At 38.6% G+C, this 22,402-nt stretch overlaps 1 protein-coding gene across 1 annotated transcript in view; it reads right to left on the minus strand.

Moving 5' to 3' along the window:
* The window catches only part of LOC115424138 (alpha-2,8-sialyltransferase 8F-like), a 31,585-nt gene extending 14,103 nt beyond the window's left edge, over nt 1-17,482 (minus strand). The window contains exons 1-7 of the mRNA XM_030141241.1: nt 17,309-17,482; nt 16,159-16,245; nt 13,784-13,870; nt 13,615-13,689; nt 11,769-11,913; nt 7,569-7,681; nt 7,397-7,489 (exon numbers count right to left, since the gene is read on the minus strand). Of these exons, the coding sequence (XP_029997101.1) occupies nt 7,397-7,489; nt 7,569-7,681; nt 11,769-11,913; nt 13,615-13,689; nt 13,784-13,870; nt 16,159-16,245; nt 17,309-17,397 (689 nt within the window). The 5' untranslated portion in view covers nt 17,398-17,482. The remainder of the gene's footprint in view (nt 1-7,396; nt 7,490-7,568; nt 7,682-11,768; nt 11,914-13,614; nt 13,690-13,783; nt 13,871-16,158; nt 16,246-17,308) is intronic.
* Between the last annotated feature and the right edge of the window lie 4,920 nt (nt 17,483-22,402).

A 22,402-nucleotide genomic window follows, 5' to 3' on the forward strand; every position in this document is an offset into this window, starting at 1 on the left:
GGACTTCAGGAGTAGCCCCCATACATTGGCCCCCATCACAGTCCTCAACAACACTGTTACTACTGTGGAAACCTTCAGGTTTCTGGGCTCCACCGTCTCCCAGGACCTAAAGTGGACTCCCAACATAGACTCCATAATCAAGAAAGCCCAGCAGAGGATGTACTTCATGCATCAGCTCAAAATGTTCAACCTGCCCCAAGAGCTGCTGATCCAGTTTTACAACGCGAAAATCCAGTCTGTTCTCTGTACATACATTTACATTTACATTTATGCATTTGGCAGACGCTTTTTTCCAAAGCGACTTACCGGGAAAAACCAAAATTTTAAAAAATAATAAATAAATAATAAAAAATAAAATGAAATAAAATACAAGAATAGATTAAAGACATAAAGCAGCTGTACAATAAAAACTGAAATTAAAATACATCTTCTGGGAAAAAGAAATGAAGCCATGTGTTCACATACTTTATACATTTTTGAAGGTGTGGACTGACATATGTTCGAGACATCATTCTGTTGTCTGTCTTCATACTTAACATACTTTTTTGCTTATAGTACCCCTGTGGGCTTACTTAGTTAAGGCTTTCTACTTGTAGTGAAGTATTTTCACAGTATTTTATAAATCCTAACAGATCCGAGTGCTTTTTTCCGTCTGCTTACCTGTTGTTGGACATGTACCAGATGAAAGTGGTCAGCAGGGTCCCCAGAAACAAGAGAGTGAGCATGAAAGAGAAGCAGTGTCCCCTCATACCTCTCCCCTCCCACAGTAACCCAGCCATCCTCTTGTCTCACTTCGCCTTGCCTAACACTGACCTGTTACTGCTTTCCGTCACCTTGTCACTGTGTTTTTTACTGTTGCGCCACCCCTTCCCTGGCTGTAAACCTCACTCTCTTAAAGTCACCCCCTCAAATCTGTTCTTTTGCCTCACTGGTTTCTCTAGTTATGCTACCTTTTTCCTCCTCCTCCTCCTCACCCCTCACTCACCTGGATTTGAAAAAAATAATATATATGAATGCTGTTCTTAGATTTTAGTTCTGCATTCAACACGCTAAGACAAAAAGTTAGACACCTGGGACTCAGAATCTCTCTCTGCAACTGGGTGCTGGACTCTTGTTGGATTCATAATCATTACATCACATCCCTTTCATTATAGTCAGTTTACTTTCATTCATTTTGCTTTTACATCACCTTTAAAAGACACAACATAGTACCAATACGAGTATAATGCCACTTTGTCACAGTACAATTTTCTTGTCTAGTTAGTGCAGTGACAGGTGAATAGCATGTCGCAACACAGGGTATGTAACTGTCAACTGCTCACATTTGGGACACTAACTTAGCAGACACTTACATATCTGGGACAAGTTGCACAAAGTATAAAAGTACAGAGTTAAACCAGTCTTTTTAAATACAATTAAATCATGGTTTAACCCTAAAATATGTTGTAATGAACATTAAAATTAGCTTAAAATGAAAAGGGATTAACATTTAAACCTCATGTTTGTTTTCACTTTTTAAGTTCATTTTGTCACACCACAACATTGAATTTCAGTAACACCTCCAAGATATAGAAATTGACAAAATTATCCTCTGACAAAAATAAAGGACAGCCTCAACCTATTTGTGCAAGAGATTTAAAGGTTCAGCCTGTAATATTTAGTGACAACTAGTAGTGAGGTTGCAGGCTGACTGAAAACACAAATTAAAACTTAGTGTCAGTTATTTTGGCAGTTTGTTTAGCTACACTAAAGATCTGTTTGGTCTGAACCGTGGATCAACAAACGGCAACTTACCAAAGAAAATAACATCCCATATTAACTTTACACCTTCATACGCCTCATTATCAAACACACCTGTTTAGATTAAATACTGCAGTTTCAGCAGCAAACTCCATTCTTTTCATTTAGAGTCCTCATTAGAGCTGCTTTTCTGTTCTGGGTTGTGAAGTTAAGGGATGTAAAAACAAGAAATATAGTCATAGTGGGTGACAGTAATGTACCTTAATGATGGATGCAACCCACCATAAAACAAACTATTGAAGAAACATGGCAGAGTCCATTAAAGGCATTAATGGCATTCCAACTGAAGATATATACCCTGTCAATACTAACAGATAAATTTTACAAAATGGACATTTTTCTCTGTGTTTGGGCCTGTCAGTTATACATAAATTGTCTATTAGGTTAGGGATAGGGCAAATGTAGAAACTGGAAAACAATGGTGTGATAGCCCCTGCTTAGGTGGCTGAGTCTGGGTATGTGCTTGGCTGTGATGTCATTCTGTGTTCTCTTCCGAGGTGATCAGCTGATGCACCACAGTGATTGGGAGCACCTGGGCCCGGTGTTCCTGATGACCATAAAAGTGCCGGATTCGGCGTGGCACGTTCTCCTCTTCTTTCTCTTCCCTCTACCGGCACCGTTTGTTTGCTGTACCCTTTTGTTTCTTTCACCCAAACAACCTTACACTTATACAATCCACACATCCACATGCACACTGCTGATATTACTGACATACACACCTCATGTTTATTTGCATATTTTGTTATCTTGCTTTATGCTTTAATAAATATTTTGCATTAAGTTAAGCACTGTGTATTTCTCCCATCTTTTTGTCACGGCCTAGAGCCGGGTTATGACAATGGCATCACACCAAGTTTTGCTAACATCTATTATTACTTTGTTTCATGAAAATGCACCTTTACATGACACTTAACAAATTCATTATTGTATTAGTTTGACAAAAAAATTCAGACACCTGTGAGTAGATGACTTGCTAACTCACTACTGACTATTGTTGTGCTCTGTGATGTTGTAGGTCAACCAAACCAATGGCCTAACAAGCTGAAAGAGCGCATATCCACCAATCATAGCAGGGCGGGCATGATTTCAATAATAACTCAATACACTCCAGTGCATGTAGACTGAGACAAAGACAACAGTCCAATTAAACAGCCCAATAGAGCTATAGTTGTGCAGAATTCTTAAAAATACAGAGAAAGTAACTATCCATTTAGAAAAATACCCATGCTAGTGTAGAAGGGACAATACATGAGACACTGTAAGAAAATGAAAACTACATAGTTCTCATGTGATATATTATTGAAATATAATTATGAATATTTGAGTCTTGACTTTAAGCTTGTTTTAAAGTTTGGTGCAACATCATTTAAAGTTTAACCATGATTATGATTAAAAACACACACTTGTTGATGTCCATAGTTTTGTCTAATGTAAGACAGTTTCATAAGTAACAAAAGATTCAAACATCGGATTCCAAACATTGGTGTATCATGTACTGGTGTATCATGTTTGACTAAAAAATAAAGACATTTGTTTTAAACTGAACACCTCGGCCACCCCGCCATCAACACCAGCCACCTACTCAATAGAAACAAATAACAAAAACAAAACTACATATGTACCTGAACATTCCCAGTAAAATATCTCATAACTGTTAAACTGAGCTGAGTGGTATGAAGATCTAATGATCTAAGCCTTGTCTTTGTAAAACCAGGACTTGATAAAGTGAAACCGGCTGATGGTAAGTAGGAACACATGGGTCATGATTGTTTTCTACTAATGATATTGTGGAGAAAAAAGTCAGAAGGGAAAGAATTTTAGAGACTGCAGTAGTCTGCCTAGTCTTTTTAAGATGTCAAGAACTAAACAGCTACTGTTTGTGCACCAAATAAATGTTCATATCTGTCTGTAGCCACATTCAGAGTCTGTCGGTGAAACCAGCCTCTGTTTACCACGTCTGTATCACATCCTGTTGTGAAAGGGTGTCAGAAAAATAGTGCTGAAATAACTTTTGTTCATCCTATTTAACTTTTGTCATTAAATCACCTGTAATGCCTTGTTAAACCATTGTGAGTGCCACACATTTCCCTTCAACAGCTGTCAGAGTATTTGTTGGTAATGTGTGATACGCTTTTGTACTGAAATCATACATTCAGTGTGCTGGTGTTCTTGTAAGACGTGAAAGACAATCTTCCATTGAAGAGGTATTTCAATTTTTTCAACATATAATTACTTTGGGTCGGTGGGGAGTCTTTGCCCCAAGTGGAGGAGTTTAAGTATCTTGGGGTCTTGTTCACGAGTGAGGGAAGGATGGAGCGTGAGATTGACAGACGGATAGGTGCAGCGTCTGCAGTGATGCAGTCGCTGTACCGGTCGGTTGTGGTAAAGAAGGAGCTGAGCCGAGAGGCGAAGCTCTCAATTTACCGGTCAATCTACGTTCCTACCCTCACCTATGGTCATGAGCTTTGGGTCATGACCGAAAGGACAAGATCCCGGATACAAGCGGTCGAAATGAGTTTCCTCCGTCGGGTGGCTGGGCGCACCCTTAGGGATAGGGTGAGGAGCTCAGTCACCAGGGAGGAGCTCGGAGTAGAGCCGCTGCTCCTCCACGTCGAGAGGGGCCAGCTGAGGTGGCTCGGGCATCTGTTTCGGATGCCTCCTGGACGCCTCCCTGGGGAGGTGTTCCGGGCATGTCCCACCAGGGGGAGACCTCGGGGAAGACCCAGGACACGTTGGAGAGACTATGTCTCTCGGCTGGCCTGGGAACGCCTCGGGGTCCCCCCGGAAGAGCTGGAGGAGGTGTCTGGGGAGAGGGAAGTCTGGGCATCCCTGCTTAGACTGTTACCCCCACGACCCGGCCCCGGATAAGCGGAAGAGAATGGATGGATGGATAATTACTTTGATCTAAAATCTTTCATGGCGGATTATATAATTCACATGAATAACTGGTTAACATAAGGCACATGATAACACCTTAACAAAGGCCTTACAAAGGCTCTCCTTTAAAAACATAACTACTCTATCCAGATTCCAGCTAGAACATTTAGAGTAATAAATATAATAGTAGGAACACTAAGGCTTCAGGTTAAGTATATTTTTTACAGTCTTACGGATGATTGTAATCAGTGCAAATGCTGCTGCAGATTGGACAAATCAGCATCCAACTCAGTCAGATACACTTGATCCATGACTTTAGCCAAAATAGATTCCTCAATTCACTTAAAAATAAAGGGAAGGCTTCATGAACTTCATCTTAAGGGTACAAGAAAGGCACTGTACTTCTGAGTTTTCCATGGAACAACATGGAGCTATTGTTCCCCACATTGTCCCAGGTGAAGCCTGAGCACCCCCTGACTGTGCAGCTGCAGCAGGAGTTTGAATTCAGAAGGCATGGAATGAAAGCTATTGGCCTTTTGGTCATCGTAGTAGTGGTGAGTGAGGGGTTGAAATCCGTGTGGGTGGTTACTGAAGGGCCAGAAGCCATACAGGTGCACATTGGTACAAATTTCCAGCGCCAGGCTGGTCACGACTAAACCAGTGCTGAGCCGGATTTCTCTTACGCCCTGGCTGCGCCACAAATCAGTCAGATTCTGGATGTACTCAGGGTTCAATAAGACGGGCTGAATGGGGATCTCAAAGTCCTCAACGGTGTAAAGTGCACGCAGGGACCAAGGAGTGGAAAAGGCGAAGCTAAATGCAGGAAGGAGCATCATGGAGTTTCCATATTTTTGGAGACTGTCCACAAATGGACGGCGTTGTCCTTGTAGACCCCCAAATCTGAAAACAATGTAGTTGAACAAGCATTCACATCTTTTACTGTCATAAAAGTACCACAAAGTAAGAACAGGAATGCGCACAAGTCTTTGACCATGCATATCTATGTTGTTTTTACACAGTTGTAATGAGCATAATATCTATCAGTCTCTTCACTACTACTACTACTACTACTTCTCTTAGGGATCACCAATGCAGATCTGCTTCCATCTGACCCTGTCTATTGTCTGAATGTCCTCCCTCATCACATCCATAAATCTCCTATTTGTTCTTGCTCTTTGCCTCCTACCTGCTAGGTCCATCATCCTTCTACCAATGTATTCAATATCTCTCCTCTCATTATCTTTATTAAAATACAACAAAAAATAAATTTGAAATATTGGGCAAAACATTTAAACAAACTACATGATTTCTACAGGAAAAAAATCAGTGTTCCCATGGCAAAGAGTATTCCAAACAATAAGAAACATTGGACATGTGTTGAATGAAACCTGGTCAAACAGTTGAATATCATTTCAGTAAATCTCATAAGGTCTGTACAGAAGAGTTCAAGACTGATTTAGTACAAAGGACGGATACACTAAATATTAAAAATTCTTATTTTTAATCCAATTTCAGTGATATCTTCCTGCAGAGACTGAGAAATGTAACTGTACATTATAATATATCATTATACTCCAAACTTACTTGTCACCTTAACTTTTGCACAATATTGTATATCAGAATTAGTCACTGCAGAATGATGGCCTCTGATTTTAGATAGATAGATAACTGTTTTTATCCCACAATGGGTCATTCAGTTCAGCAGTCTCCAATTTTGGTTCAGGGAGCAAATCATAAATAAAAATATATAAGCAACAAGACATAAACCATTTCAGACAGACATCTTACAGTGAGAGCAGCTTATGAAAACACAGGTAAGTAAGTCAACAGACTCATATAGGTTAATAATAACCAACAACTACACCTGACTCATTTAGCAACCTGATGGCAGAGGGAATAAATCTGTTTGAATATCTGTTTGTTTTTGTATGAGGTAAATAACGTCTCCCTGACGGTGATATTGGGTACCTGTAGTGAATTTTCATTGTATTGTTTTGTTTTTGCATTAATATCAATTTTCACTTCAAGTTTCAATTGAACAGTACAAAAGTAAAAGTATTGGTTGTAGTATTTGCAGAAACATGAAACATATTGAAACAGAATATATGGAAGTTTATGTAAAGTTTATGGCAATTCAATTATTAATAGTGAAGTGTCAGTGCAGCATGTTACTGTTAAATCTGCAGAAGGTGAGTGAACTAATTTATGTATATACTAGCTCATCCTATGATTAATGGGAAAGTTGTGACACAAATTCGCTAAAAGTTTTTGGACTTTCTTGGATTTTTTAAACATGAAATGAAATATAAGAAACTTAAATTTAAAAATGTGTATTTTAATGGCATTGTTGGCAACTTCTACACATCTGAAATGTGAGCCAGACTACTGTTATAGTTTAATCTGATCTGAATCAAGGTCATTATGTCTTTGTGGCTTTGCACAGATACAAACTAAATGAGCCTTATGTATAAAGCTGCATAAAATTGAAATACTAACTTGTTAGCCTCATTGCATAATTGCTAAGTCATATTTTTGGCCAAACTGTGGTATGTGCACAACTTTATTCTAACACTGCTGCTTTATTTTTTGTAGATATCACAGTTTGTCCAAAAATATGATAGAAAATTATGCTATAAGGCCAACAAAGTGATAAAAGTAAGGTACAAGTATATCAAATTTAAGGACATTACTTGAGTAGTACCATGAAACTTTTACTCACTTGTTAATAAAAATGGTTGGGTTTGCAGTCACAATGTTGGTCTTGCTGCCCACATGTGCCTTAAATTCATTCTCCAAAGGAGGTAAGTTGCACCTATGATGCAGACAAATGTTCATTCTCTTAGTTAACTGTCATCATCATGTCAGTCGATTTGGTTCAACACTGCTCTCACCTGATGACAAACTGGGTTGAATCTATTGTGTTTCCACAGTTGCTATTGGTCAGGATCCCTCCGTTTCCAACCACAGCACATGTGTTCCATGTTTTATTTGAAAATGGAGACTCCTAAAATCAACACAATAATGTACATGTATGAAATACTGAGGAAGAAAATATCCGTCCTGGTCTGGAAGCTCAGAAGACACCACTTTTTGCATGCTTTTCTCTGCTGAGTAAACCTGTTTAGCATTGACCACTGATGCTCTGATGATATGGAAAGATGCCTACACCAGGCCTCAGAGACTTACCCTCCCTCCCCCTGGGTGTGAATCCCTTCCCCCTTCCTGGAGTGCAACCCCATCCCTTTCCCCTGAATGTGAATTCCCTTGCTACTTCCTGGAGTACAGCCCCTTTTTCCTTATCTCCTTGTTTGCTTTTTATTTTCTGTTCACTGCTTTGAAGCAAGGTTATAATCGTTAACAAAAACGAACGAAATGACGAAAACTAAAATTGAAAAAACATTTTCGTTAACTGAAATAAATAAAAACTCTAATTAAAAGAAAAAAACGATAACTAACTGAAATTGTATTGTGAGCTTACAAAACTTACTAAAACGTATGAAAATTATGGATAAAATTCCTTTCGTTTTCGTCTTTGTCAATGTCAGATTGATATCAAATTGATTAATTTCACTCCAGCAATTTTAACTAGTGGCATCATACGACACTTCACAGTCTGTCATTTGTGGTCACTGGTGGTTTCCAGTCGTCTTCTGGTCCCCACTCTACCTGGAACATACAGACTAAAGCTGGGACGAAGCAGCACAGTCCTGTCTGGGATTTACTTTAGTGATGCGTGGGGTTGTTGTTTTTTTTTGCTCACTGTGTGTGTGTGAGTGACAGATACAGAGTGGAGCGGAATGACAGACAATGTCAGACAGGTATTTGCACTAAACATCCAGGTAAAGACTGGAGAGTTTATCACCATGAAAAGGCCTTCCAAGGCCTTAACTGCACAGTTTAGAAGAGGAGAACAGAGGAGGATGAAAACTAATCCAATTACAGAGGTATGGAACCTGTTAGAATGTTAAAAAACGTTTGATGTTACTGGCTACAGCTAGCTGAATTAAAATGAAGCAAAGTTGGCTAATAATGGAACTGTAGATGATTAAGATATGAGATATCTGCTAAGGTGTGGTTTACTGTTGATGAACTGGATTATATATGTTTATATATGTTTCTATGCGGTATACTGCTGGTTGGCTGGTTTATATATGTTTCTATCTGGTTAAACTGCTGGCTGCTTTGTGCATCTTCTCTCACGCTTTGCACATCTTCGCATTGTTTTCACGTAAGTGACGTTGTGTATGGATCACACCCCCACCCCCCCAACCTGCTATAGGGAATTTATACATTATAATGTACATGTGTTTGTGTCTCTGCTCAGTCAATGAGCTGCCCTAACCTGACCCCCAAATAAAGTGTCCAGAGTAACCCATTGATCCGTGCCTCACTAATTTCTTTGAATTGGATGGTGAGGAAGATAAAATATATGAAATAACTAAAACTGATATTAAAACTAAACTAAACTAAAACTAAGCATTCAGAAAAAAGATAACTAATAAAAACTAGCAAACATGCTCTAAAAACTAATTAAAACTAACTGAATTAGAGAAAAAAAAAGTCAAAACTAAATAAAACTAAACTATGATTAAAAATCCAAAACTATTATAACCTTGCTTTGAAGTAACTGTATAAATACCATCTGAAAACATAGATTCAGGGTCAGACTACCAAAACAGACTCTGTCTGCATCAGTACTCTCACCGTGCTCCGGAACACTAAATAAAGCCACACTTATTGCTGCAAACTTTGAACCAGGCTTTGAGATTTTCTTCAACAAATGGTGCTATGACCCAGATGGCAGACCTTCAACGGAGCCTCCTCTTGCCAGACAAAAACAATGCCAGTGACCTAACAGCCAAATTTCAGCAGTAAGGGTCCTTTTAAAAATCCAAAATTATGTTGCTGTGCATTGTTTAGGGTCTGAGAACTGGAGTCCCAAAGAAGGGTGACGGTATTCAAATTTGAAGTAAGTTTGCTGTGTGAGTGTGGACAGAGGTTGTTGATGAGGTTTTTGCTCTGTTATTGTTATCCTGTGTATGTCTAGGAATGCCTGTATTTCATAACTGACTTGGTTGTAAAAATTACTTGCGTAGAATCCGACTTGCTCTCCAGTGGTTTAACATCTCAGGTAAACAGTCTGGGAGACACTGTAAGGAAAGTGTCTGGGACACTGTCAGGTAAAAAGACCTATACAGGACTGGTAGGAAGAAGTGGGGATGATTCGCTCTCCCAATACTTACAGGTATATTTCTCACTCGATGTATATCTCCTAAGTAGAATGTTGATTAGAGGGAATGGTAAAGTGATTTGTGGGGAAGAGAAAGTGTAAAGAAAAGTTGTTTTGGTGTTGGGAGGGATCTTACAGAAAGACAATAGAAGTTATTTTAGTAGAGAGTCAAGGAAAGAGCTGACCAGTCCTGTCAAGTACATGTACGAGAACTACGGTTCCAGTAGTGTTAAATTTGTTGCAACGTGGGTTCAGTTAACTGCAAATAATGGTCTGCTGAAATTTCCCTAAAACGGGACATTTGACCGGACCAGATTAGAAAATCTAAGGGAGAAACTGAGTTTCCGCACAGATAAAAACCACCACTTCAATTCCCTCAGATTTTGGACAAATGAAAGTAAATGTCGTCATGCAGAATCTCAAACAGCTTCACGTACCGATCAAAATAAAACGTGAGTAACCCAATTGGATAAAAATAAATAAATAACACAATGCAGACAAAAGCTAAATTAAGGACTGATAATTGCTTCTGTTGTGGTGAAACAGACCACTGGGTGAGAAACTGCCCAACCCAGACATACCCTGCCTACAGCACCTCCAGTAAGCCTAATGGAAGACCATCAAACCCCACAGTACAACTCACAGAGCTGCCAGGATAGAAACCAAAGTGAAACAGATATAAATGTGATCCAAGTTCCTTTAATTAAATTGGGGGAAAAAAAAAACGGATCAAGAATTTCATCTAATGGTAGATGTTAATGGTAAATCAACATCATTTCAAGTAGACACAGGAGCTTCACTTTAAACCTTAAAACCAACAGAATCAACTAATCTGAAAACATCTAAAGAAATTGTCAGAGCTGTAGGAATTGGAGGTATTCCTATGTGTCTACCAGTATCTGAGCCGACTGTAGTGTCTATAGGTTTTTTCACTGAAAGCATGTCAAGTTTAACCCCATAACTGCATGGAAGTCATCTCTTGTTAATCTAAACCTTGTTTTGACCTTTCTGAAACTCCTCTTTCTAACTCTGATCTTGTTTTCTATACTGATAGCTCAGCATACAGAGAAAATAGAGTGCCACACACAGGGTATGCAATTTGTGATCATTTTTCAATTACTGAAAGTGCCACTACGCCACCCTCAAGCTCCGCCCAAGTAGCTGAGTGATATGCATTGATGAGAGCCTGTCATCTTGCAAGAGGTAAAACTGTTAGATGTATGTCAACTACCTTCATCTAATGCTGTTGTTAAATGTGGGGCTCACACCAAATCAAATGATGCTGTTTCACGTGGCAATGCTTTGGCCACATGGTTGGCCAAAGCATTGCCACGTTGCCAAACTTGATGTTTCTAACCAGCTCTGTTCCCTAACCAGAGCTATAATGTAAACTATCAGATGGTGCAGAACATGAAGATTTAAAGAAGTAGTGTTATTTTGAGCAACTGTAAAAATAACCAGCAATGTAGTTTTATTTTGACGAAGAAAACTTGATGATACCATAATACAGATGTGTGCAAACTAAGAGTTTTTATAATTTAATCAGTGAGTGATACAGTCTGTGCATTCATTTGTTGGTAGTTTTGGTAGAACTAAGTGTGTTCTGAGAGTTTGGAATATCAATATTAGATAGAAACCATTTAGGAAATACTTCCCATTGTTATTATTATTATGTCCATGTTAAATAAATAAAATCTAATGGAATTCACAGGATCAGTTACATGTTGGAAGAACAGATACAAACAGGTAATCCTTCTACTAATGCATTCTAAATCATATTATTTTGTGTCAAATTACTAGGCTTCCTCTGTTTTTCCAAAGGTTTTGCAGGTGTTGTGTTCCTCAATAGAAAACTTCATACCTTCACAAATGTTCTGAAAAGCTCCGGGGTCACTTCGCGGATCGTCTTTCTTTCACCATCGTACACAATCTTCGATCCCACCGGGGTGTTGGCCTGGGTGAGAATGGCCTTGTCGGAGCCACGGCACCTGGTGTGCAACTGAGATCTGGGAACCACAAGATTATAGTTAAATAACATACAGTATGTGAGAGAAAATGGGAGGTGGAGAAAGCTTTAGCTCTTAAAGAAAACCATCCACTTTCATGTGCACAAAGTCAGTTCTATACGAAGAGTCTGGGATCCTTCAGGTGAAGCCCCTCATTTCTATAACACACATAACCTCAAATCGTGGTAAATTTAGACCATATGGTTGTAAGTTCCCCTGATGCAGTGCACATTTCTGGTTCTACTTCTCCTTTCATGTGTATGGCTGTTCTTTCTCATCACCAATTGCCAGTTAGACAAACAAAAACTATCGTTAAAAAAAAAAAAAATTAGGCAAAAATTAAGGGTGCCATTAAAGAGTTCAAGTGGGATGAATTAACACCTGAACAAAAGCAACCTTGTTAAAATACACTAGCAAGTAGTTTTAAGCATCAGTACATTTAAATTACTTCTTGAACCAATGTTAAGTATCACCTGAAGAAATGTAACTATAAAACACTGAATAGACTTTTGAAGAGTAAGAAAATTACAGAATTTTACTCTTTTTAAAGTCACTGATTTCAATTATTTCCACATAACTTTCACCTGAGTTATTTAGGTTTTAAAATATAAAGTTGAATGATATTATGAAGTTATCTAGGCCTATATGATACACCAACACCCTGTTTTAATGTAATATGTTAATAATGTTATGATTATTGACTGTTTCTGTACAATTCTTGAATGAATAGAGTGAAAGTAAATTCCTTGTGTTAACAAAATGACACTCGTAGAAATAAACTGCATGAAGATATATTAAAATGTAAATTAAGTCTACCTACATTTTCTAAAACAGAGTTTTAGTGTTTTAATTTATGTTTTTGGGGTTCAACAAAGGACAATCATCGCTATTCTGGTTATTCCTCATGGGAACTTTTTGAAAAAAGTTGTTTTGCAGTCATTCAAACATTCAGATATATTTTTTTAACCCCTCTGAATAAAGCAATCACTTACATATATATTTGTCAATTAAAACATAGTTTTAAAAGTCACAAAAGTTGCAGTTTATGGTAAAACTGTTGAACTATCAGACTGAAAATACACACATAAAGGTGGAATAATATTTTTATTCCTATTTATACACATCAGTAATCACCTTTAACTAGGGGCAATGATTACATAGTGAGTCTCATTTACACTTTATCTATCAATAATAAACCACATTGTCAAATTTACTTCATGACAACAAGTAAGAACATTTTATTCCAACTTTATGGAAAAATATATATATTATATACCCAAAATTACGGACTACAGATCTGAAATTCACTTAATATGTCTCTGCAGTTTCAACATGACCAGAGTTGCTAAATATTTTTCAACTTGCTCTTAAAAAAATTGAGGTAAAATAAACCAAAGCAGTGCCCATTTTGGTGTTAGTGAAGTGTATCACAAGCAACAAAAGGTAGAGTACACTGAGCTGTTTAACTCAAAACTATATGTTTCTTTACTGTTTTTTAAGACAAACTGTGACATTCTTGGCTCATCAAAGTATCTTTGAAATTGACAAACATCATGTTTGTAAATGGCCTCAAACCATTGAGCCCTGTTTATATTTTGTCTGAGGTTAAATCCCATTGTGCACATAAGAAGGGGTGAGACTTCAGCTCTCTATAGCACAATACATGAGGATAATTTTATTGCACGTTATGACATAGTTTACCTGTATTTTAGGTAATTTTCCTCCTGCTTGGTCCAGGTTTGAGAATAGTGCTCTAAAACTTTATTTATGACTTTACTGTAACACACACAAATACACAGTTAGGTGGTGACATGTAGCAGTTTGATAAATAGACAAACAAAGACAAAGATGTAAGTGACTTTGCTCTCACCTGCAGCCATTACAGTTGTCAGAGGACACAGAGGGGGCTTTTTTCTCAGTTTTCTTCTGAGGAGGCAGTTTGTCAGGCTCCACATGACTGAAAAGAAATGGAAGACAGGAATAATACATAGAGACCAGAGATAAAACAGAGAATCTAATTTACTCTGAGCCTTGGAGCCTAGGAACCTGGGAGGGATGAGGACTGACAAGCCAATCAGAGGTAGAGTAGGGCAGGTCATGCTAAGAAAAATATTGCTAACTTAGCGCCAGAGCCAGGGCTCTGCTTAGCACTGGCCACCTCTGGAACCTGATTGGACACCTCAGGTACCAGTGCCACCCCAGTTGATTGACAGGTCACTGCACGTCTCGTTGAAAGATGCACAATTATTGGAAATGCAGACAAGAGAGGCAGAATAAACATATTTCAAGTGAGCGACACATATCGAGAGAACCTACTTTTATGGAATACATAATTCTGAGGTAAGTTTTAAGGTGGTTTCAGAATGAGTCACTGTTTTAAACTACTGACCATATGACTGCACATTCAGAGAAGAGACTTTGTTGCCAATACTTCAACTATGCGAGTAGGCGAACGTTATGAAAGGCTAACGTTATCCTGTCCTGTCCTGTCTCTGTACACTTGGGGCTAGCAATGAATGAACATGTGAATATGAAGTTGGATATGACTACTTAAAGGTGCAGGAGACTTTCGTGACCAATTTTTCATCAAACCGGTAAAACCCCAGTCATAGCCTAAGTATCACAAATCTGTAAGTCTTTCTGTGATTACTCGCCTGAATCTCTTCCCTCACGGTGAACTATTTTGAAGTGTATTCCACCATAAACAAACCATGTGTTGACAAACAGAGCGGCTAGGTAACTCAGGCATCTTCGGAATTTTGTCGCAACATGCATTGTGGGAAGTGGAGGTTCGTGCTTGTTGCAGCTGCCACTGCCAGGTGGAGCTCCACTTCCTTTCAGCCGTTTCCGCGTTTCAGCCATTTCCGTGTCGTGTTTGTTGCAGCCATATGATATCATATTGATGCACTGCTGTTTCCAGGCGGCTACACAAACCCCCGCTTCCCACAATGCACATCGTGACAAAACTCCGAAGATGCCCAAATTATCTCCCAGCTCTGTAAACCAATGGTTTTTTTTATGATGGAGTACACTTTGAAATTGTTCACCGTGACGGAAGAGATTCAAGTGAGTAATCAGATTTGATGAAAAATGGGTGACGAAAGTCTCGTGCAGCTTTAAACAGGAGCTGTAATTAAAAATAAAGTTGTCCTCCGAAGAGGGGTGGTGGTGGCGGTTTTAAATAAATTTAAAAAAAAAAGAAAAAGAAATTTGCAAAAATTTGTAAAAGAAAAATCAAAACATTGAAATTCACCCAAGCAACTCTGCTCTGCACCTCTCCTAGTGGTTAAGAACATGTGTGTCAAATTTGAAAAAAAAATTCATAAATCAAGTGAGAAATCAGTTGGACAAAAGTCTCAGAGAGACAGAATTCCTGATATATCTATTCAACTCTAAACCCTGCCCTCTGGGGCTGGCAGCAGTATGATAAAAATCTTTTTAACCAGATCTTTAATCTTCTTGGGTGAGTGAAAGCATGCCTCCTCTGTCATCAATCTCTTTCTTTTTCCATCTTGTTCAGTCAAACCTTGTTTTTTCTGCTGTTTTGTCTTTTCTCTCTTCTATGTCCCGATCACAGGTGTTGAAATGAGTCTTTTGCTGCTCTTCCACCTCTTCCTCTCCCCTTTGCACAAATAGAAGGCAGTAGTGTGCAGAACTAAATTGGCCACAGTTTACCCCTTCACTTGTATGTCTTAGGAAACACATTCATTGCCATCTCACAGTTTCTCAACACTATTAAAGTCTCTCACACACAGTTTCTTCCAGGTTTGAGAATACTGCTCTAACACTTTATCAATGACTGTTCTGTGTCATGACCTGGCTCAGAGCCATAACAAAGCAACCAAACAAAACATGTACGGTTTACCAAAATTTATTATAAGTGATAAAAGAAAGCAAAATAATTCAACCAAAAGACAAAGAAACAAAACTGAAACCATACCTGCCCAGATGATAAACAACTCAAAACCCAAAGGAACAAAAGGTCTGGGCTGTGCAGCAGCACAGCCCATAAGGAGCAGGGAAAGGAAAGAGGCTGAATGCCTCTATAGCTTTATAGCCACATCCCAGGTGATTGCAGAAGACAGAGCACCTGCAGGCCCTAGAGCTAAAGCAACTAGAAAAAAATCAAGAAAAAGAAAGGCTGGGTCGTGAAAGTTGTAATACACACAAATACACAGTTAGGTGGTGACACGCTACAGTTTGATAAATAGATAAAGACAAAGATGTGAGTGACTTGGCTCTCACCTGCAGTCATTACAGTTGTCAGAGGACACAGAGGGGGCTCTTTTCTCAGTTTTCTTCAGAGCAGGTAGTCTGTGAGGCTCCAGATGACTGAAAAGAAACAAAACAAAGGAATAAAACATAGATGCCAGAGATAAAACAGATAATCTAATTTACTCTGAGCCTTGGATCCTGTTTCTGCTGACATCATGACTCTTGTTGTGATGTTTACGTCAATACAGAAGGAAATCTTGTCATAAGAGTGTGAGAAGTTCCAATACATGTGTTATTTCCTTCATCTCAAGTAAACAAAGCTGCATCATCATTTCATAAGTTGCAGCTTATGGTCGACTGATGAGTTTGTGTCTATGCTGTACTTAAACACCTACAAAAACACAATCATCACATTTTGCATCTGTGGGACATGATTCTAAGAGGACAGATTAGTTTTGAGAGCCTGTGAATTTCTTTCAACACCATTAATGACCAACCAGTGAACAAACACACATCTGTCTGTCTGTCCAGAGTGTATCCTGCCAAATGCCCTCTAACTTCAGGTGAGTTCTGGTCTGGTTTTGACAGTGAGCTGAAATAGCATCTCATGTTTCACTACAAGTGATGTAAACAAAAAATAGCAATGTAGTATCTCCTAGAACTACCTTAGTGCATAAATGGCGTCGGAAAAAAAGAAGTGGAGTAAAACTTAAACATGTAAAGCTGTAGATTGAATCAAAAACATTAAATACAATAGCAAATAATATCTACACTCAGGGGTGATTCTAGTATCAGAGGTTTAGGGGTGCTGAGCATCCAGAGTGCAGGCTGGCCAGGCAAGAGATCTTTCACTATTTTGTACATTTTAAAGCAATTTTGGACCATCATTCCCACATTTGTGAAAGAAAAGCATAACATTTTTTGGGTAGGGGAAACTCTGTGACTAAACCATCCAATCTGATAAAAGTTATTTAAATTCTGAGCCACAGTAAAAGGGGAATGGATTGGAATCATAAAAGAAATATATCCTAACCCTAATGTCTGGTAGAAGGCAATCCTCCATTTTGATACAGCAGCTCCTCAACATATATATAATCATGTGCTTACTTAGTTAAGGCTTTCTGCTTGCAGTGGAGTATTTAATCTGAACAGATCCGAGTGCTTTTTTCCGTCTGCTTACCTGTCGTTGGACGTGTACCAGATGGAAGTGGTCAGCAGGGTCCCCAGAAACAGGACAGTGAGAATGAAAAAGAAGTGCTGTCCCCTCATACCTCCCCCCTCCCACACTAACTCACTCACCGTCTTATCCCGTTACTGCTTTCTGTCACCTTATTACTGTGTTTATACTGTTCCTTCTTCCCTTTCCAGCTGTTAACCTTACTCTCTTACAGTCACCCTCTCTAACCCTAACCCTAACCCTCTCTGGTGAGCTCCTCCTCCTCCTCAGAGACCCAGCCTAACACACTCCTGTTTACCCAATAAGACTTCAACAGTACCTGAACCAGACCTGGTAGGACCTGTTATACTGATCTATCTATCTATCTATCTATCTATCTATCTATCTATCTATCTATCTATCTATCTATCTATCTATCTATCTATCTATCTATCTATCTATCTATCTATCTATCTATCTATCTATCTATCTATCTTGTTCCTGGTATCTGCTGGAGCTATCCACCCAGTTTGAAGGTTGCTGCCCCCCGTGCCCCAATCACTGGCACCACTGTTGCCTTCACACCCCACTTTCAACCCTTGGTATTTCTTCTTGTGTTCTTTCTTTCTGATGTTGCAAAATTGTATTTTCTTCACCTGTAATAACCAGTGTTCAACCTGTAGGGAGCAGATGAAATGGAGATTTAAAACATAGCATGCTCCAAAATCTATTTACAATGTAAGATTTTTTTTTTTTTTTTTTAATTGAAACATCAGGGTTTGTCTGCTTGTGTAGAGAGTCAGAATATTTATTGATATCATTAAGAATATTTATGTACTTGCATATGGAGGTGTATCTGTGTGTTTATTGCCTACAACATCCGTGACTCAGGCTTTGTGTACAGACATCTACAAGTGTTGACACTGGCCTTCAGGTTGCGATCAGAAGTTGTATCTGTTGACGTAAATACAAGTGTTTCCAACAGTAACTGAAAACTAGTTGGTAGAGCAGGGTAATAATTCTGCAGGTCATGTGTTTATGATATGTTCACGTTGCTCATAAGATAAGAGAGAACGTAACATAACATAACATGTCTACAGCCTCTTTCATTTGTCAAAGTACATGTTTTTTTTGGTGTGCAGTGCTTGATGAATGGTTTAATCACTGCCGATGATCATGTGAAGAATTTGCTTCAGTTTAGACAGAGATAAAATGTAGCCTGTGTTTTAAGTAAACTACTAACTGATAAAAGCACATTGGATTGAAATGGTAGCGAAGCAGCAGCAAGAAAAAATCAGAAAAAATTACAGGTAGGGCCTGTTAAACTGAACCATACTATTCATTCAATGCAATACATGATCATTTACAACTAAGACTTTCGGCTGCGAGCTGCCTCAGTTACCCTTGTTCCCGGTATCTGCTGGAGCCATCCACCAAGGTTAGGGGTTTCTGCCCCCTAGTGCCCCAATGACTACTGGCACCACTGTTGCCTTCACACCCCACTTTAAGTTCTTGGTATACACTTGAAATATTATTTTAATTTAGATAGTTGAATTCTTAAGTTTATTCACATATTAGTCAGTATTAGTTAGGATTCCTTTGTGTCACTAGATTTCTTTGTTTCACTTGTTAGTGGTAAAGTTCTTAGGATAGGTCACATCTTGGTCAACATACTAAACTGACAGATTTATGATCACAGGACTTAGGTTTTACCTTAGGCACACTTTTAAATACACATGCCCACATAGGATCGTAAACCACAGGAAATAAAAGAGGTAAACACACTATCAATATCGGGTTTTACATAGAGTTGAGGTATCGCATCTGCTTGACTTTAGAGTCAGATGACATCAGTCCATTTTCTGTGACCCAACCCACCTAGCACAAGGGGGTCAGCCCATAGTTTGAAGATCAGGTTACAAGGATGATAAAAATGATGTGCATTGGAATATCTGGATCCATTTCCTGCTTGGTGTGGATCCTCAGCACTGAGTCATATGTTGTACTTTGTTTGTGGTCAGATAAGCCAAATTAAATGTATAAAAATGAGACCTAAAAGAATCCGGACTTATTCTTGGAGCTTCCAACAAAAGAATGCATTAACAAACTCCTGATCAAAATTCTAAGACCAGTTGAAAAATTGCAAGAATTTACATTTTGCACTGTTGGATCTTAAGAAGGTTCTAAATAGAGTTTCAAAATGCAAAAAGAACTGGGAATGATACAAAAAAAATTGGGTGAGCAATTTATTGAAAACAGTTAAACTGAAATAGGCTGTTCATCAGCCGATCAAAAGTTTAAAGACCACAGCCTTGAAAAGCCAAAATCTGCCCAAAAATGTGGACGGACAGACAGATGAACTTCAACCAGATCTCATATAAAGGGAAATTTATTCTTTAAATTTTCGGTGAATGTAAATTGGCCATAGGTGTGAATGTGAAAGTGATTGTTTGTTTCTATGTCAGCCTTGTGATGAACTGGCGACATGTCCAGGGTGTACCCCGCCTTCACCCATAAGTAGCTGGGATAGGCTCCAAGCGACCCCCGTGACCCTGGTGAGGATAAAGCGGGTTCAGAAAATGAATGAATGAATGATGAAATTTTCAAAACAGGAACTAGGTTTGAGTCGGCACCTTTTTTGAGTGTAGACTAATTTCTTTTTGTGTACATTTGTGCTCAAAATTATTCACTGCCATTTTTTGTGAATTTTTATTTTTGTGATGAATGTTGTATCTTTGCTAGTGGCACCAGAATATACAGAGGAAAACATAATAATAAATGGTGATAAATCACTTAAGAACAGTTAAATGTTGATAAAAGTACTTGTGGAAGTCACTCAGTAATGATGGAAAGTTCTTTTCAGATAAATAATTCTTTTTACACAGCTCCCAAAGAAGAACCAGCTCTTTTAGCTGCTAAATGGCTCTTAATTTAATATCATTTGTAGCATCATATCTCAACTTTAAGTAGCTAATGTCATGGGATTGTGTGTTGATAAACCTCCAGTGTTTATATGAGAAGCCTTACAATTGTGCATTTTGTGCATTTTGTTCTGTCACAAAAGCATTCTTACTTCTAATATTTGAATCAAACTTTTAATTGCACAAAAACACATGAGCAAACACATCCACAGAACACAACTAGAACAGAAACACAACCAAAACAGAAGCAAACTCAGTAACCAAACAGTATGAATGTCAGGTTGGCATGGACAAAAATCAGATGTGTTAGCTTGGATGGGCTGATGCCATTCCTTCTATCTGCAAGTACCTACCCCATTTTTGAGAAGATTCTCTCAGAAGGAACAAATTTTGGCAGAATACAGTTGCGGAAAAAATTACTAGACCACCCTTGTTTTCTTCAATTTCTTGTTCACTCGAATGCCTGGTACCACTAAAGGTACATTTGTTTGGACAAATATAATAACAACAAAAATGGCTCATAAGAGGCAAGGCAAGGCAGATTTATTTGTATAGCACAATTTATACACAGGGCAATTCAGTGCTTTACAAAAATGGAAAAGAGACAGGTTAAAAACACACAATTATAATTAAAACATAAATAATAATCAATTAAAACAAAGCAAAAAAGAAGCGTGCAGATAGAACCCTTTCAGTATGCACAGTTGAACGGAGCTGTTTTCAGCCTGGACTTGAACATTATCACAGCAGAGGTCTGTCTCACGTCATCAGGAAGACTGTTCCAGAGTTTAGCTGCATGGAACTGAAACGCAGCTTCACCCTGTTTAGTCCTGACTCTGGGCACCAGCAGAAGACCAGTCCCTGAGGTTCTCAGGGTCCGAGATGGTTCATATGGCACCAACATGTCACAGATGTACTTTGGTGCTAGACCATGGAGAGACTTATAAATGAGCAGAGCTGTTTTAAAGTCTATTCTCTGAGCCACAGGACGCCGGTGCAGAGATCTGAGCACAGGACTGATATGGTCGTACTTCCTTGTTCTAGTCAGGACTCGAGCAGCAGCGTTCTGGATGTATTGCAGCTGTTTTACAGCTCATTTAGAGAGTCCAGTGAGAAAGCCATCACAGTACAGCAGAACAAGAGTTTAATTTCAGAGCTGATATCGAGCCATTTTCCATGGTTTTCTTGATAATGACCAAAATCACTTCAGGTCTTACATCAAAAGCTATGGCACTGTAATGTCAAAAACAGTGCTTTTAGGCATTCCATGTTTTCTTTTCTGTCTGTTTTAGTCACATGATACACACAGGAGTTAGCACTTAATTGTATAACCATTGTTTTTGATGACTTTTGATGGTCTAATAATTTTTTCCACAACTGTACATAGTCTACCCTCCATCACCTTCACCAGGCATGAGAAGACTGAGGGGTCGGCCTGATATCAGCCACTGTGGCTCATCTGTTGGTTGGATGAGGGGTTCCTCAAGATAACATCCCATCTTGGCTCCATGTCTACCATGTTGCCCAATCAAAATGAAGTTCTACTGTGAGCAGAGATGAGCCACAGAGAGTTAGAGCTGAGCAGCGAAAGAAAAAAAAGTGGGGAGTCATATCACCTGATTCACTACAAAGCATCGGCTCACATCACTAATAACAATGTGCAAGAAAAACTGGAATCACACATGTGAGATGTCTGTATGACATGTCAACATTCACAGTGTTTAATGTGTGATTCACATTATTACCGGTAATTTAGATTGTATTATCGTGTTGGCACTGACATGATAACATCTGAACACCGAAAAGTTGATTCAGTGGAAAGTCCGTAACCATGAGCAACATTTCTGAGTAAACATTAGGTATTTGTCGTAGACCTAGCCCTGCCTAAATATTTAACTTGATCAATATTAGCTAACTCCACTGTTAGCTTTCACTGTCAGTATATAAACCTGTGATCCACCCATCTCATTCTTTTTGATTTATGACCAGATAGCACTACATAAATTCAGGTCATCCACAGCTTGAATTGTAATGTATTGATAGAGGTTGGGCACACACGTTTTCCCAGCTGTTAAACTATGCAACTATACTGTGACTAATCCCTAAATACTAGACTAGAACTATGTTTGCGGTGACTTCCAGATGATTGTCAAAACATCTAACCTATTGTAAATTATAAAAGTATAACAGTGAGTGA

Source organism: Sphaeramia orbicularis, chromosome 8, assembly GCF_902148855.1.
Source record: "Sphaeramia orbicularis chromosome 8, fSphaOr1.1, whole genome shotgun sequence".
NCBI classification, from domain to species: domain Eukaryota; kingdom Metazoa; phylum Chordata; class Actinopteri; order Kurtiformes; family Apogonidae; genus Sphaeramia; species Sphaeramia orbicularis.